Source organism: Haliotis rufescens, unplaced genomic scaffold, assembly GCF_023055435.1.
Source record: "Haliotis rufescens isolate VD_foot unplaced genomic scaffold, xgHalRufe1.0.p SCAF_86, whole genome shotgun sequence".
NCBI classification, from domain to species: Eukaryota; Metazoa; Mollusca; class Gastropoda; order Lepetellida; family Haliotidae; genus Haliotis; species Haliotis rufescens.
The window spans coordinates 1,026,357-1,042,143 of NW_025964379.1; the positions used below are offsets into that span (position 1 = coordinate 1,026,357).

A 15,787-nucleotide genomic window follows, 5' to 3' on the forward strand; every position below is an offset into this window, starting at 1 on the left:
ATATTGACAAATATATTGTTGTTCATACCAGATGGAGGACTGGTGCTGAATATGTAATATATTTAAGGTAAACGAAGATAATTTATAATTCTCAGATGGATACTTTGCCTGGCTTTAAGATTACAAAGAGCGTCATACTACTCTTTATCAAAGTTGTTTGGTCAGTGTTACAGTATTCCAGGCCTAAGTACATTTTCTAAAGTTGTTTTGTTAGACATGTGGAGGACATTTTCAAATTTGATGCGTCAGTAACAAATATGATCTCCGATGCCTTTCCCTATTTTACTTGAAACATATGTTCATGTGTTCCTGTCAGTTGATTTGTCTTTGCCTGTGGGGCAGGATACACTCACCATTTCGCAAAGAATTGGTTTCATCACTATTTGATAGCGATTCATAAAAAAACATGCTCATGATGTGAATCATACAATCGACTCTGCTCTGTTGTATTTTGTGTGGGAACTAACCGATTTTCATTCTCAGTAATTGTATAACTGAAAACTGATAACTGACTTTTAGATTGTAAGCAGGCCAGACTTAAGAAATCTAAAAAAGAATATGAATTTGTTCAAAGTTTATGACTTTAATTCGAAAATGTCACAGGAACAACAAAGTTCGTGCACTGGGCTGACGTTTTATTTGATAAGGAAGAGTCCTGTAAATATAACAAAAAAACTATAATATAATTCACACATGAAGAAAAAACCTTTCGATCTCAGAAAAGATTTAAAGAGCATTCACTTAACTCATTCAACATATACCTGTAAAGTGAGTGAGTTAGGACTTACAGTCACATCGGCAGTATTTCAGCCATATCGTGACTACAACAATTAAACAGACATACGAAATACGTGTAGTCTTTCTAAAATACCTGTCAGCAAAGGACAGTAGAATAACTAGAGTATCACAGACATATTTAAAACTAGTATTGAATGATAAAACAACATTACTATACAGAACAAAACATGATAACAACGAGCTAGGGATCGCCAGCAAACAAAGTATGGCCACCATACTGGGGACCGTGGGGACTTACAATACTTCTACTTCCTTCACGGCTCCCCAGCAGGATTTACACCATGCCTTCAGCCGCTGGTGATTGTAGTCAATTGTAGCTATCAATTAAAACTAACATATATACTACGATTTTAAAAAATGGGTTAGACCCAAATATACGTTGAATGATGTGGAACTTACGTACTCTTTCCGGGGGACAATAATACATACCTGTAAAGATAACAAATGAAATGTTATTTGGCTTTGTGGTCCGGCATGGTGTGTGCTGGGTTCCGAGCACATGTAGTCTTTATAGAGGACAGTCATGTGATCTGCCTCTACAACAGTTGCAGGGACTGCATATGCCAGGGCCCAGGATGTACCTGGCAGACCACAGTTAAGGTGGGCTGTTCAAGCCAATATTAGGTATGGAAAAAAGTTGGTGACATAATTGATTAATAACAGATTAGTTAAATTTAACCTGCGACCAAAATATCAGTACAATTTCAAAAACTTGTCTAAGGGATTAATCTGAGTGTAGACGAACATGTACACTGCCGTGTGACTCATTCGTATGAGCTTGTTTAAGATAAACCAAAGTTATCTGTCAACCTTGAATAGACTGACGAGTCATGACAGAATCTAAGCAGGCAAATCACATGCTCTCAAAGCTAATTAATATCCAAACAGTTTGTCCAACTTCTTAATACTTACTGTATATGTGGCTTCATTGTCTCTGTGTTATTTGTGATTCTTATATACATCTGGCTTCATCCGGCTACGTGTGTTACTTGCTTTTTTCCATTGCCTACTGTTGTTTATGTTTGCTGCTTTTCACATCATATCATGTATATACCTCTCGTTATATGGTTGTAGTCACTACCACTAGATCTACGTCGAAACTTCGCTAAATGCAAGAAACCAAAAGTTGTTGTCCATGATGATGGGATATAATGTAAAGGTTATGAGGATCACCTTCATCATGTAGCGTGATACTCCAACTCTCAAGCAACATACCACTGTTCAATACCTTCAGTTGCAGTGCATGTTATAATAATGTATATTTATCAGAACGTCATATTTATCAAGTGAACTGGGTTTGTTCAATAACAGCATTGTCTGAATTTTGTTATTTCTAATCGATTGAGAACATTTTTTTTCTTTCAAGTTTCTATCTTAAATAACATGTGTCGCTCTCTTTGCATATTACTCGGAATGTGGAATTTGAATCAAAATCAACACAATTTTCGTAACGAGAAGTTTATCTACTGAAGTTTTCCAACAACGAGTGCGACGGATGTCACGTGGCCACCGTTTCCATCAAAGGTCATGTTGACGGTGTTTGTTGTTTTGACCTGTGATTCAGGGACCATGAACTCCCACACGTTCCATTTTGTTTTCCCCTCAATCTTCATAGCATCGAACAGCATGTAGCTTGAAGATAGCGTCTGGCCATTGAACACAACTTCCTGGGGCTTTGTATTAGCGTTCTTGTCTCGGCTAACTCCAACTCTAAGATGAGCTGTATGATAGCCTGAGGTTGGTAGATGGATGTTGGTCTGCACATGTCCGTTGCTGATGGGGATGACCATATCCTTACCATAGTATGTGGTCTGGTTGTCCGTGTGTATTCCGGCAAAGTTGTAGTCGGTTTTAAACTTGTAGAAGCAGGTTGAAGATCCAGGGAGACCAACTGTTCCATTCAGCTTAGACATGTTGAAAGGGTAATTGAGATGAAGAGCTGGATAACCATTTTCGAACAGAATGCATGTTTCTTCACCCGTAGAAGGGTTGATCCAGCTGTCGTTAAAGTCGAGTTTTACATTCTGCAATTCACTGCCATAGTTGTGTAGAAGAACTACCATCTCTCTGCTGTGAGGATTTGCAAGAGCAAGAGGAGCAACTATTCTCTCTTGTCCACTGTATTGACTAGTGACCCTGAGAAACTTTTGATCATAAGTGAAGTTTTGCCAAAACGTGAAGTATTTGGTCGTTGGAAGGGGATGACCATCCTTAGTAAATAAGGAATTTCGAAGGGAATTATGACCAGGCCATTGACCATTTGATGCGAGAAACACAGTTACTCTGTCGATAAACTCTCTCAGGTTAAGGAAAGTAAACATGAAGCCGTTTGGTTGATAAATGGTTTCGAACTCTATCATTCCATTTTCAACATCGGGGCCAACTCCGAAAACGTTACCTCTTCCAAATTCAGTGTTAACTAACTGAACACCTTTTCCTTTCATGCGATAAGAGTAATTCTCCACCATGTCAAGAGAAGCAACCAGGCGCGCTTCGTTGATGCCAAAGAAGGTGTGATTTACTCCCAATACACGCAGATAGTTGTAGGAGTGGAAAGAGAAAAAGTCCAAGTGATCTAGAGACATATCCATAAATCTAGCAGTTCTGTTCCAGTAGCTGAAGTTATTTTCGTCTGCTTCTCGTAAGGCCATACTGGTGTACGATGGTCCTGCAACTTTCATTCCAAATCTTGATTTCAGTTTATCGGCGACGGCCTCATGGAAATCTATATTCGTTTGTGGGTCAATAATCTTTTCTTTCCAATCAGGTTCATTGATGACTTCAAATATGTGGGGACTGCGTCCTCCTGTGTAACTCATGGCACTCTGCACCATCAGTGACACGAGCTCTGACGCAGCGTCAACGTTGTTGGGGAATCCACCTTGATGATTAGACTTATTCATCCAGTTGGGCCAGGCCGAACCTATGGAAAAAATGGAAGACAACTCTATTAATCCCGTTTTCAAATACTTAAAACAATGTGAGTGAATAGATTAAGTAGCAGACATTTACAGCTGTTGGTGAAAATGTAATGAGTATTCTGCTGCAAATGGAATCTTTCCTTTCAGACTCTTTATTACTATTTTCAAATAATTCTCAAAACGATTTAATGACTTGCAAAACCTTGTATGTTCCAGACCATGTTGTCGATGCTGCTTCCATAGCCATCCAGTTGTTGCATAAAGGACGCCCATGTTCTTGACTGGAGTGCATGGTCCTTGAGATAGGTAGTGTCTGGGTAACCATGGCGACTAGGGCTTTGGGGCCACTGAATACAATAAAATGATATGGTATGGATTTGCCAGTTTTCACTTTGGAAGAAGATCTTATTATGTGCATGACTTCCATCCTAGAAATAAATTAACAAAAATGTTCCCAGGACAAACATTTGTCTTGATTGGGTATTCAAATAGGAGATGAACTAATAGGTTATCATACGGTGATACCTGTGAATCCGCTAAACTTCAATACTACACTGTTTGTGTAATATTAAAAACAACTGGTATAAAAATCTCAATTTTTATTGCATGATACCAGATTTGATTGTCTTTATGGAACTTATATGTGCTACATGCATAAGACTGGCAGACTTTTCAGTCACATCTTAAAAAACATAGCTATTTATGTCTTGATACCAAAAATCGACATTGATCGTATGAAAATTTCCGAACACCTGACCCTTAGCCCTGTGGTTCAACATTTCTACATAAGTGCATTGCTATCATAGCTTTTCTCTCAAAGGACCATTGTGATATACACATATATTTTACTAACTCATTGTATATGTCGTCACGTGATAAATATAGAGGTGTTTTACTGTAGAGCATTTTAAACATCTGGTTCAGATATATTCATCTTCTCAAATCTGTAATTTTGTAAACATGGTATTGGAACTAACACACATTTGCAGGAAAGGTGAGTGAGTGGGTATGGTTTTACGCCGCTTTTAGCAACATTCCAGCAATATCACAGTGGGGGACACCAGAAATGGGCTTCACACATTGTACCCATGTCGGGAATCGAACTCAGGTCTTCGGCATGACGAGTGAACGGTTTAACCACTAGGCTACCCGATCGCCCCTTGCAGCAAAGGGAAACACAAAATGAATGAATCTGTACCCGACAAATCAATAGTTGAAAGTATGAGCATACGTTAGATACATCAGCTCCAACTGCCTCATTCCCATTTAAAGTTATGTAGAAATACGGCTCCTTACAATGTACCCATCAAAGCACAGATTCTGCAGGCATACTAGGACATTGAAACCATACATGAATAAAATTGTTTCTTAAAATATTATCTTCATGGAAGATACGTACATTTGGAAAGAGACTCAGGTCTATGTTCTGCCAACGCCCGGGAGCCGCTCCGATAGACTTCATCTTTGGAATTAGGTTCAACTGGGTGAGCCCATTAACTTTGGTCCATCTTTCAGGTTCATAATGGACCCGTCCACCCTGGGAGAGCCATTCATTGTATATTGTGACGGTTGTGTCAGGGAGCGCCGCTCTCCACAGCAACAATGTACACACTACCAGAAGTAACATTCTGCAGTAGAATTTGGATATTCCTCTTCACGAATATTGGCTTTTAAATATTATATTCAAGGCTGTAATCTGTGTGTGAAGGCAGCATGTGACAGATGTCAGGTGATGTATAAAACATAAGATAAGAGTAATCATAGTAAGTTCACTTTAAGAACATTTGACACTTTGATTTCAACCTTGATAATCAGTTTTGCCAAGTTTTATCTTTGTTATATACTGAACCGCAAAAGAAACGTCACCATGGATAGATATATGAGAAACCTTATTTGTCCAAACACTGCAAACATTCTTTGAGACATAGTAAAAAGATGAAACTTGGCAAAACTGATCATCAAGGTTGAAATAAAAGTGTCAAATGTTCTTAAAGTGAAACACAACACTAGTCTCTGAGATAATGGCACCACAAGTCAGTATCTCGTGTGTCCGCCATCAGCATTGGTGACTGCCGTGCAACGTCGATACAGGAAATGGATGAGGCGGTTGATGAAGGCCATAGGCGCTTGAGCCCACACTCTGAGGAACGCCTGACGCAGTTCAGCTGCAGTTGTCGGCCTTGGTCGGGCGTCATTCAGCCGTCTTTGAATCTCGTCCCACAGGTGCTCAATGGGATTTAACTCGGGACCGAGGCCAGATCACTGCATGGTTCTGATGCCATTCTGCTGGAGGAAGTCTCTTGTTGCTCTCGCAATTTGGGTACAGTCGTTATCATGCTTAAACTCGAGGTTGCAGCAACGTGCCGAATGAGGTATGGTGTGTGGTCTCAAGACTTGTTCAATGTACCGAGCTGCTGTGACACCATTGCCTCTCCCTGGACCGTGTTTTGGAAGACCACAGAGCCGACCCTCTGTGCAAGACCAAATCCACCCACACCATGATGCTCGGACCACCCCACGAGTCTCTCTCAATAACACACACACATCCAAATAACGTTCCCCTCGGCATCGCCAGACTCTATCTCTGCAATCTGCTGTTGAGATACAGGGAGGGACTCTCCTCAACTGCTGGTGGCGCCAATGCTGGTGTTGTGTTGCCCACTAAAGACGGTCCCGGCGATGACGTGGTGTTGGAATGGGTCCTCGTTGTGGCCTGTGAGAGTAGAGGTGTCTGCTCGTCAATCGTCGACGCACGGTCCCCTCACTAATGTGTCGCTGGTGTGTCCCCATGGTCTGACTAGCAGTTTCCGCAGCAGTAACAAAGCGCTCTTGAAGTTGCTGTCGCACAATCTGACGATCCTGACGTCGGGTGGTGACCCTTGGTCTTCCACTACCAGGTCAGTCATCTGTAGTGGTGGAGGTCTGGTACCGTTGCTGGAGCCTGTATATGGTCCTTACATGGACTTGAAATGCATTGGCTAATCGCCGGGCGGATTGTCCAGCTTGCAATCGTCCAAGGGCTTGGTGTCGCTGATTTCTTGTCAATCTTGGCATGTGGTAGCAGTTCACTAACGAATGAATGTTTCCGATCTGGGTGGAATTTTATATGGCTAGGAATGGGGGAACGCATGTACATTTAAATTTGCACGGAACTCACGTGCATCGGGTAACCATGGCCGTTGCCGTGATGCGTTTGGGCGATCGGTTTTATTGTCATCTGCTTTGATTTTTTATCATCAAATTTCCCTTTTCCGGACAAGGTAATATGAAATTTTCGAAAATTTGAAAAACAAATTACCCAGATATTTAAATGACAACTTTTCATGCAATGTTACTTGGAGTGGCATTTCCCTTGCTGTTCAGTATATGTCTCAAAGTATATTTAGAGTGTTTGGAATTATATATCTATCCATGGTGGCGTTTCTTTTGCGGTTCAGTTTACTATTTTGCTCGGCTGCTATAACGTTCCGATGTAAATGATATTTTGACATGAGTCATTTTCATACTTTTCAGGCTTTTCACAGCTTCAGTAATATGTCGGCAATATAACAGCAGCACACTCAAAAATGATTTCCACACATTTGAGGAATCACGTCCTGGGTCTAGCCTTGACAAACGAAAAATCTATCCACTTTCATTGCATTTCGAACAATTAAAAACACATTCATATTATATGACATCCATGTTCAATTAACATACAACAACAATAACATCAAATGCGTATGTTTGACTTGGAGAGAGTATCTGAATTCTCACTTTTATACCGTAGTTACACAAGCATCGAGTAAATAAGGATCAGAGATGCGGTAATAAATAAAATATGTCACAATATTCATCACCACAGTCCTTCATAATACTTACTTTCATAAGCATGATTGTAGTTCCCTGATTGCTGATCGATGTGACTGGTGTAAAGTATTGAAGAGATACTATATGGAACTTGGGGGGGGGGGGGGGGGGGGGGGGGGGGGGGATGGTTGTGGCTTTTCACATTTTAGCAACATCATAATGACAGCATCCAAACTGGGCTTACCTATGTGTGGAATCAATACCGGGCCTTGGCCTTGACAAATGGACACTCTAGATCTATCCACTGGGGAACGCCCTGAGGGAACTTTAATACAAAATTTCTTTGAAGTCAAGTGAAGCTAAAACACAACTTGCTTGAAGAAAGTATGTGGAAATCAATACCGATAATATCACAAAACAAAATATGTGATAACTATTTCCTGTGGCATTCTAAAGTGACCACTCAGTGTAATGATATACAATTTCCGAGGATGCGAGAATGTTTGTCATATCAAGAAGTGCCATTTATGTGACCTTGGGACACATACTGTAAATCATACGTGGTTGTTGTTTTTAGGTTTGACGCGCCCAGGTATAACCACAACGCATGGACATGATCGTCCGATTACATTAATTACACTACACAATGGATTTAAGTCTGCTCCAGTTACCAATAGAGAATTCAGTACAATAATAGGAAGGAAAAATTCAACATCTTCCTTTAAAAACAGGTCTATGCAGTTCACTCGAAAGCAAGACGTCACGTGCCCTCAACAGTTCCCATAGGCAAGATTGGGATTGGCAAGTCAATACCAAGGAAGAGTTGTGCCCAAATGCGAGGAATCAGGGCTTTGCCTACTTTTACAAATGGCAGAAAACGTTGTTGACGGCGTAGCGGCGAACCGTGTGCCAGGTAATAAATCATGATCATGATCGGTATTGGGGCAGTAGTGTCATGGTGTTGGCCGGTATCACATGCATGACATGCGAACTGATTTGGTTATTGTGAATGGACATTCACAGACGAAAATCTGCGTCGTGTCATTGTTCCATTTGCTAGACGTATCGGCAAAACTTTTGAGCAGCAAGACAACATCGTTCCCAGGTCATTACCCATTATCAGCGTCTATAGGATGTGCTGTGGCGGAGTGTCTATACATTGACACAATAAAAAGAAATTACTTTTACACACATTTGTCGTCATTACAACCTGAATATCATTTCACTACTTCCCTTGTAATTTGTTAGACATATTTCCTCTTTTTCAGTTTATGCATACTACCATTCACAGCTAAATATAGATAATCTGGACACCAGTTTGTAGCGGCGGGATACGTAACTCAGAGAAGAGCATAACACAAAAGGAATTTGGAAAGGTAAACGTTAATATATCCCTTGTACACTCTTATCATTTATGAAGTGTGTTTGGGATGAATGTAATCAACAGGTTCACGACAATAGTCGAAGACCCAACGCGAAGGCTGTGCGATTTATTTAAAAAGGTTAAATCAGTTCTGTGCCAGTGCTGAGTTCTGATTGCTGTTGGTTCTTTGACATAATTTCATCTACAGCAATATACATCATGGGTAGTAGCACAAAAGCTCAGTTTGTGTGTAATAATGTTTTTAATAATGCTAATGAGTAAACAGATATGTGATAATTCATAGTGACATGTGAAATCAATTACCAAATCAAAGTTGCTCCAATATATCAAATCAAAATATGTTTCATAAACGATATAAGGTAATTGACCCCTACATCAGTTGGCTGTGTATCAAAAGTAATTCTTATTGCATTATTAGTAACACCATTGGTGGGAAATAATTAAAGTATCCATTTCAATTATACTTCCTACTCTGTATACTCGGAAGGTCGGCGCTCGGCATTGATCTTTAGCCTGCTGTATTGTTTTAACATAAGGCAATATAAAGAGAGTCGACGATTTCAAGCAGTCCGTGTTTCATTAAACAAGGGCCAATTGAACAAATATTTTGCATATTTATTCCTGATAGAAAACTACACAGGACTATTTAAAACTATCCCGATGTTTTCAATCTGACCAATGTTAAGACCAAAGCGAACACAAAATTTTCTTGAACTCACCTGATTTACACTATTGAAGGATGGTTTGCATTTAATGTTAGGAACCTTTTTAATTTGTAAAATTTGTGCAAATTGATTTCAATGATTATATCTCCGATATTCTAATTTTAACTGATAATAAAGTCGATTTGTTTACTGGTAAATAATAGCACAATGGTAAATTATGAACCATTTCAGTAAATTTATGATCCAAACGTTAAACCCCAAAAAAAGTTTCGAGGTCATCATGTCAGTTGCAGAAATACGAACATTCGGGTTAATCTAACATTTAATGTTATTTAATTTGCAGGAAACCATTCATAACTTATAAATATTCACCTCATCCAAATTTCAAGTGTTTTTGTTGAATATTTACGATGTAAGAAAATACAAATCCCGTGTCATGATGCTAGCAGACGTACGACACAGTGTGTAGACACTTGCAGTAAGCAACACGATCCCATCATCGTGAGCCAAGAGAACTTGTGTTGAACTGATGATATTGAGTTTTCAAAAAGGATATGCCAGGTCGGGTTTGATTTAACAGGAGGAAACATATGCCCATTAATTTGCCTAATGGTTCTGTCAGAACTGACACGCATACATTGTTAGGGACATGTAGAGGATGAGTGAGGGAGTTGGGTTTAACGCGATTTTAAAAAGTATTGCAGTTATATCACAGCACGTCCTCACATTGTAGAAAGAAAGTGATGCAGGCCTCAGACGTTGAGCACTTAGGTGAAACCCACGAGCACATGTGTTGTTGGAACGAGACTTGTAAAGCCTATCTATCTGTTTGTCTTGACATATTCCCCTCTACAATACCGTCAATAAAGTTATTTGGATTGGTTTATCACATCGATAACACCAACCTTTATATGATAAATCTATTTCTGATGGATTGACAAAATGATCTCTTTCAAGTTTGTATTGGCCTATTCTATCTCTATTCTCTGTGACACGTCACCTTCTCTTGGCATTTCATTTCTCATCCGGGATTGAAACACATGCAAAATATTCTTACGGACTTTAAACTTTATCTACTGAAGTTTCCCAACAACCAGTGCTACGGATGTCACGTGGCCACCATTTCCATCAAAGGTCATGCTTACGGTGTTTAATGTGTGGACCTGTGATTCAGGAACCATGAACACCCACACGTTCCATTTTGTTTTCCCCTCCGTCTTCATTGCATCAAACAGCATGTAGCTTGAAGACAGCGTATCGCCATTGAACACAATTCTATTGGGTTTTGCATTGGCATTCTTGTCTCGGCTAACTCCCACTCTAAGACGAGATGTATGAAAGCCAGCGCCGGGAAGACTGATGGTTGTCTGCGCATTTCCGTTGCTGATGGGGATCACCATGTCCTTGCCATAGTATGTGTTCTGGTTGTCCGTGCGTATTCCGGCAAAGTTGTAGTTGGTTTTAAACTTGTAGAAGCAGGTTGATGATCCAGGGAGATCAACTGTTCCATTAAGCTTAGACATGTTGAAAGGGTAATTGAGATGAAGAGCTGGATAACCATTTTCGAACAGAATGCATGTTTCCTCACCCGTCAAAGGGTTGATCCAGCTGTCGTTAAAGTCGAGTTTTACATTCTGCAATTCACTGCCATAGTTGTGTAGAAGAACTATCATCTCTTTGCTGTGAGGATTTGCAAGAGCAAGAGGGGCAACCATTCTCTCTTGTCCACTATATTGACTTGTGACCCGTAGAAACTTTTGATCATATGTAAAGTTTTGCCAAAACGTGAAGAATTTGGTCGTTTGAAGGGGATGACCATCCTTCGTGAATAATGAATTTCGAAGGGAATTATGGCCCGGCCATTGCCCATTTGAGTGGAGAAACACAGTTACTCTGTCAATAAACTCTCTCATGTTAAGGAAAGTAAACATGAAGCCGTTTGGTTGATTAATGGTTTCGAACTCTATCATTCCATTTTCAAGATCGGGGGCAACTCCGAAAACGTTACCTCTTCCAAATTCTGTGTTAATTAACTGAACACCTTTTCCTTTCTTGAGATGAGAGTAATTCTCCACCATGTCAAGAGAAGCAACCAGGCGCGCTTCGTTGATGCCAAAGAAGGTATGATTTCCACCCGATACACGCAGATAATTGTAGGAATGGAAAGAAAAAAAGTCCAAGTGATTAAGAGACATATCCATAAATGTAGCAGTTCTCTTCCAGTGGGCGAAGTTATTTTCATCTGCTTGTCGTAAGGCCATACTGGTGTACGATGGCCCTGCAACTTTTATTCCAAATCTTGATTTCAGCTTGTCGGCGACGGCCTCATGGAAGTCTATATTCGTTTGTGGGTCAATAATCTTTTCCACCCAATCAGGTTCATTGATGACTTCAAAAATGTGGGGACTGCGTCCTCCTGTGTAACTCGTGGCACTCTGAACCATCAGTGACACAACCTCTGACGCAGCATCAACGTTGTTTGGGAATTTACCTTGATGGTGCGACTTATTCATCCAGTTGGGCCAGGTTAAACCTATGATGAATGAACATATACAATTGGAAAAGAAAATGGAAGTCATATATTTTTTCATCTACCCTATTGGGCAAAAAGAGTGTGAGCGGATAGGTGACGTTGTAGACATTTACAAGTGTTGGTGAAATAAAAGATGATGTGTATCTGCCACAATTGGAATCTTATCTTTGGAAACCCTGTTTACTCTTTTTATATACTTCTCAAAACGATTTAATGACTTGCAAAACCTTGTATGTTCCAGGCCATGTTGTCGATGCCGCTCCCATAGCCATCCAGTTGTAGCATATAGGACGCCCATGTCTTTGACTGGAATGTATGGTTCTGGAGATAGGTGGGGTCGGGGTAACCAGGGTGACTAGGGCTTTGAGGCCACTGAAAAAAAAAATAATATGCATGGATTTGCCAGTTTTCACTATGGTAGACATGTTCCAAGGTTCATGACTACCATCCTAGAATTAAATTATTACAAAGAAGTATACAAAATGTACAAAGAAATAAGTTATATTCAGAATAAAGCCTCCACATTCTTCTTGGGAGTGAGAAAGAATGCCTCTAATGTTGCCGTGAGAGGAGAGATGGGATGGAGAAGCCAAGATACAAAAATAAAATTGAAGTTCTTCGAAGTTTCCATAAAATCATCACCTCCTGTGAAACATCTGTGTGTGCCATAGTCCATAAATGGTCATTTAAAAGAAAATCTTCCTGGGATTATAGGGTGTGTGAATTTGTGAAAAAAATAGATATTCATGGAAATATGGACGTTTTAGATTTTTGTGTCAAGGCTAAACGTGCCTCATTTCTCAAAACATACCTTGAAGTGTTAGATACAAGAGACATACAAAAGTGGTTCTCGGATATATTTAATGACAAAGGTAATTGCAATGGAAATAAATTACGAACATATAGGAAATATAAAGAAACTATCCAAACTTCTCACTATGTGAAAATGTCTCTACCCAGACAACAAAGAATTATATTAGCCTCATTACATTGTGGAAACTTTCCTCTGGCTATAGAAAGTGGCAGGTATTCCAAGCCTGTGACTCCTTTGGTAAATAGACTTTGTCAACTATGTCAGGAACAGTTAATCGAAGATGAAGTACACTTTGTTGTGGTGTGCAAATTCTACAATGACTTAGGGAAATGTTTATTTGATACATGCAATAATCAGTTCAGTAGTTTCTGTGAACTGTCCACGTCAGATAAATATAAGTGGTTGATGAACACTGAATGTATCCAGCTAGAAGTGGCGAGATGTATTCAGAAAATGTATCACAAAAGGCTGCAAGGTGTACAATAACTATTCAATATGAATTTTATATGAAAAGTGTAAGAAGTGTACGGTCAGAAGAAAGGATATGGAGTGTGTGTAGATGCAGGAATTTGGGTATGGGTATGTTTGTGAGTGAGGTTGAGTGTGTGTGTGTGTGTGTGTGTGCGTGTATGTCTCGAGTGAGGGGGTGGGGGATATCTCAATGTGTTTGGGTGTCTGTTTAGTATGTGCGGGAGAATATTAGAATGATTGATTGTGTGCGTGCGTGCGTGCCTATGTATGTATGTATATGTGTATGCATGCATGCATTATGTGATAGTGTTAGTGAATATGTGTATATGTAGATATTAAGAATGTGCATGATTACTTTTTATATCTAATTGTATTTTAATATTTGTAATATCTTAAAATACAAACACCAGGCCTCAGAGGGCCTAAATGACACCTTAAGTGTGTGCTAAATGTTGTATTGCTTTGTAACACATGACACTGTAATAAACTATTTTATTATTATTATATTATTATTAAATTATTATAAATATTCCTAGGACAAGCATTGGTTTTGAAAGGGTGTTCATATATGAGATGAACCAATAGGTAATCATATAGTGATACCCGTGACGGAGCTTCAATACTACATTGTTTATCTAATATTGAAAGAACACTGGTGTAATATCTCAATTTGTGTTGCACGATGCCTAACTTGATTCTCTTTCTTTATGGAACATATGTGTGCTACATACAAAACTAGCAGACTTTCCAGTCACATCATAACATAAAACAGTTATTCATGTCTTTATTCTAATAATCTAGATTGATTGTATGGATATGTGGAAGAAGATGTTACAAAACACCTAACCCTTAGTCCTGTGGTTCAACATTGCTAGATAAGTGTTTTACTTTTACAGCTTTCCTTTCTAAGGACCGTTTTGAAATACACATATGTTTTACCAACTCATGTTATATGTCGTCACGTGATCAATATAGAGTTACGTTTCATGTTAAAGCATTTTAAACATCTGATTCAGGGATTTTAAGTGTTAAGCTCCTCAAATAATTATGTTAACGACCTGCAGTCACTTTTTTACTTACCGTATGTATTCTTCATGGGTGTACATTGAATCCCTATGATATTGCTGTGCAGTGATACATGCCTGATCTGAGATTTTATGGCCCTGTTGACAACGTATCAGTGAGGGAAGGTATACACTGTACGGATTAGGGGTCATAATTGGTGTGGATGTGGGCAAAGTGACTGAGTGGGCTAAGTGACGACATTCTGCGATTTTCTGTATTTATTTTTAAACCTCTGTGCTTCTTAGCGGGACCGTGAATTTTATTGAATAAGATCCTAAGTCTATATGCACATAGATTTGAACTAAGAAACATCAGCAAAAGGACATATTGAATACCTGAATCTGCAGCCAGACAAATCAAGAGTTGATAAGTGCACTGGTCATCTGGTGAGTGAGTTGGGTTTAACGCCGCTTTTAACAGTATTCCAGTTATATCACGGCGTGTCAGCTTAATGTTGGAGGAAAGCCCGAAGTGATGCGGGTCTCAGACGTTTACCACTTCGGTGAAACCCACGAGCATGGGTATGGTGCTGACAAACCTAGAAACATAATTGGGGCGAACTGGGTTTCGAACCCACAATCATAGGTTTCTGGCGTGCCCAAGGGACGCAACTGTGCACAGCGAATCGCGGCGCCTTAGACGACTGGGCCACCCGTGCCCCCGGTCATCTATGAAGACATCAGATCCGAACACTAACTGCCCCATTTGCATTGCAAAGTAGATAGGAATACAGCTCATTACAATATACCTATTAAAGCATAGATTCGGTAGGAATACTTGGACATTGAAACCATAGATGAATCATAACATTTTCATCATGGACGATTCTGTTTACTTCATACATACATTTGACCCGTGAAGATCCGGGGTAGAATAGATCTTCAGCAACCCATGCTTGTCGTAAAAGGCGACTAACGGGATCGGGTGGTCAGGCTCACTGACTTGGTTGATGCATGTCATCGATCCCAATTGCATGGATCGATGCTCATGATATTAATCACTGGATTGTCTGGTCCAGACTCGATTATTTACAGACCGCCGTCATATAGCTGGAATATTGCTGAGTGCGGCGTTAAACAACAAACCAACCAACCAACCAAATCATACATACATTTGGGAAGAGACTCTGGTCGCTGTTCAACCAACGCCCGGGTGCCGTTCCGATAGATTTACACTTTGGAATTAGGTTCAATTGGGTGAGTCCATTAATTTTGTTCCATCTTTGAGGTTCATAATGGACACGTCCACCCTGGGCGAGCCATTCGTTGTAGATTGTCACAGTTGTGTCAGAGAACGCCGCTCCCCACATCAAGGTGCACTGAACAAGTAGTAACATTCTTCAGTGAA

General features: G+C 39.8%; 2 protein-coding genes across 2 annotated transcripts; both read right to left on the minus strand.

The window, feature by feature from the left end:
• Positions 1 to 2,240: 2,240 nt before the first annotated feature.
• On the minus strand, positions 2,241 to 5,401 carry LOC124115218. The gene is made up of 3 exons (XM_046476130.2): positions 5,119 to 5,401; positions 3,922 to 4,066; positions 2,241 to 3,721 (listed from the first exon to the last, which is right to left on the minus strand). Exons 1-3 carry the CDS (start codon positions 5,344 to 5,346, stop codon positions 2,262 to 2,264), a joined length of 1,833 nt encoding a protein of 610 aa, XP_046332086.2. The 5' UTR covers positions 5,347 to 5,401; the 3' UTR covers positions 2,241 to 2,261.
• A 4,428-nt stretch (positions 5,402 to 9,829) lies between these two features.
• Positions 9,830 to 15,787, minus strand: LOC124115219. Its single transcript, XM_046476131.2, has 3 exons — positions 15,552 to 15,787; positions 12,318 to 12,462; positions 9,830 to 12,090 (listed from the first exon to the last, which is right to left on the minus strand). Exons 1-3 carry the CDS (start codon positions 15,774 to 15,776, stop codon positions 10,631 to 10,633), a joined length of 1,830 nt encoding a protein of 609 aa, XP_046332087.2. The 5' UTR covers positions 15,777 to 15,787; the 3' UTR covers positions 9,830 to 10,630.

Bases quoted from the DNA above. Each gene is read 5' to 3' on its own strand.
- LOC124115218 (XM_046476130.2), bottom strand. From the start codon at position 5,346: ATGTTACTTCTGGTAGTGTGTACATTGTTGCTGTGGAGAGCGGCGCTC. The intron at 4,067-5,118 runs GTACGTATCTTC...TATTGTATTCAG, and splicing joins ACCTGAGTCTCTTTCCAAAT to TGGCCCCAAAGCCCTAGTCG. The intron at 3,722-3,921 runs GTTTTGCAAGTC...TTTTTTCCATAG, and splicing joins CATGGTCTGGAACATACAAG to GTTCGGCCTGGCCCAACTGG.
- LOC124115219 (XM_046476131.2), bottom strand. From the start codon at position 15,776: ATGTTACTACTTGTTCAGTGCACCTTGATGTGGGGAGCGGCGTTCTCT. The intron at 12,463-15,551 runs GTATGTATGATT...TTTTTTTTTCAG, and splicing joins ACCAGAGTCTCTTCCCAAAT to TGGCCTCAAAGCCCTAGTCA. The intron at 12,091-12,317 runs GTTTTGCAAGTC...CATTCATCATAG, and splicing joins CATGGCCTGGAACATACAAG to GTTTAACCTGGCCCAACTGG.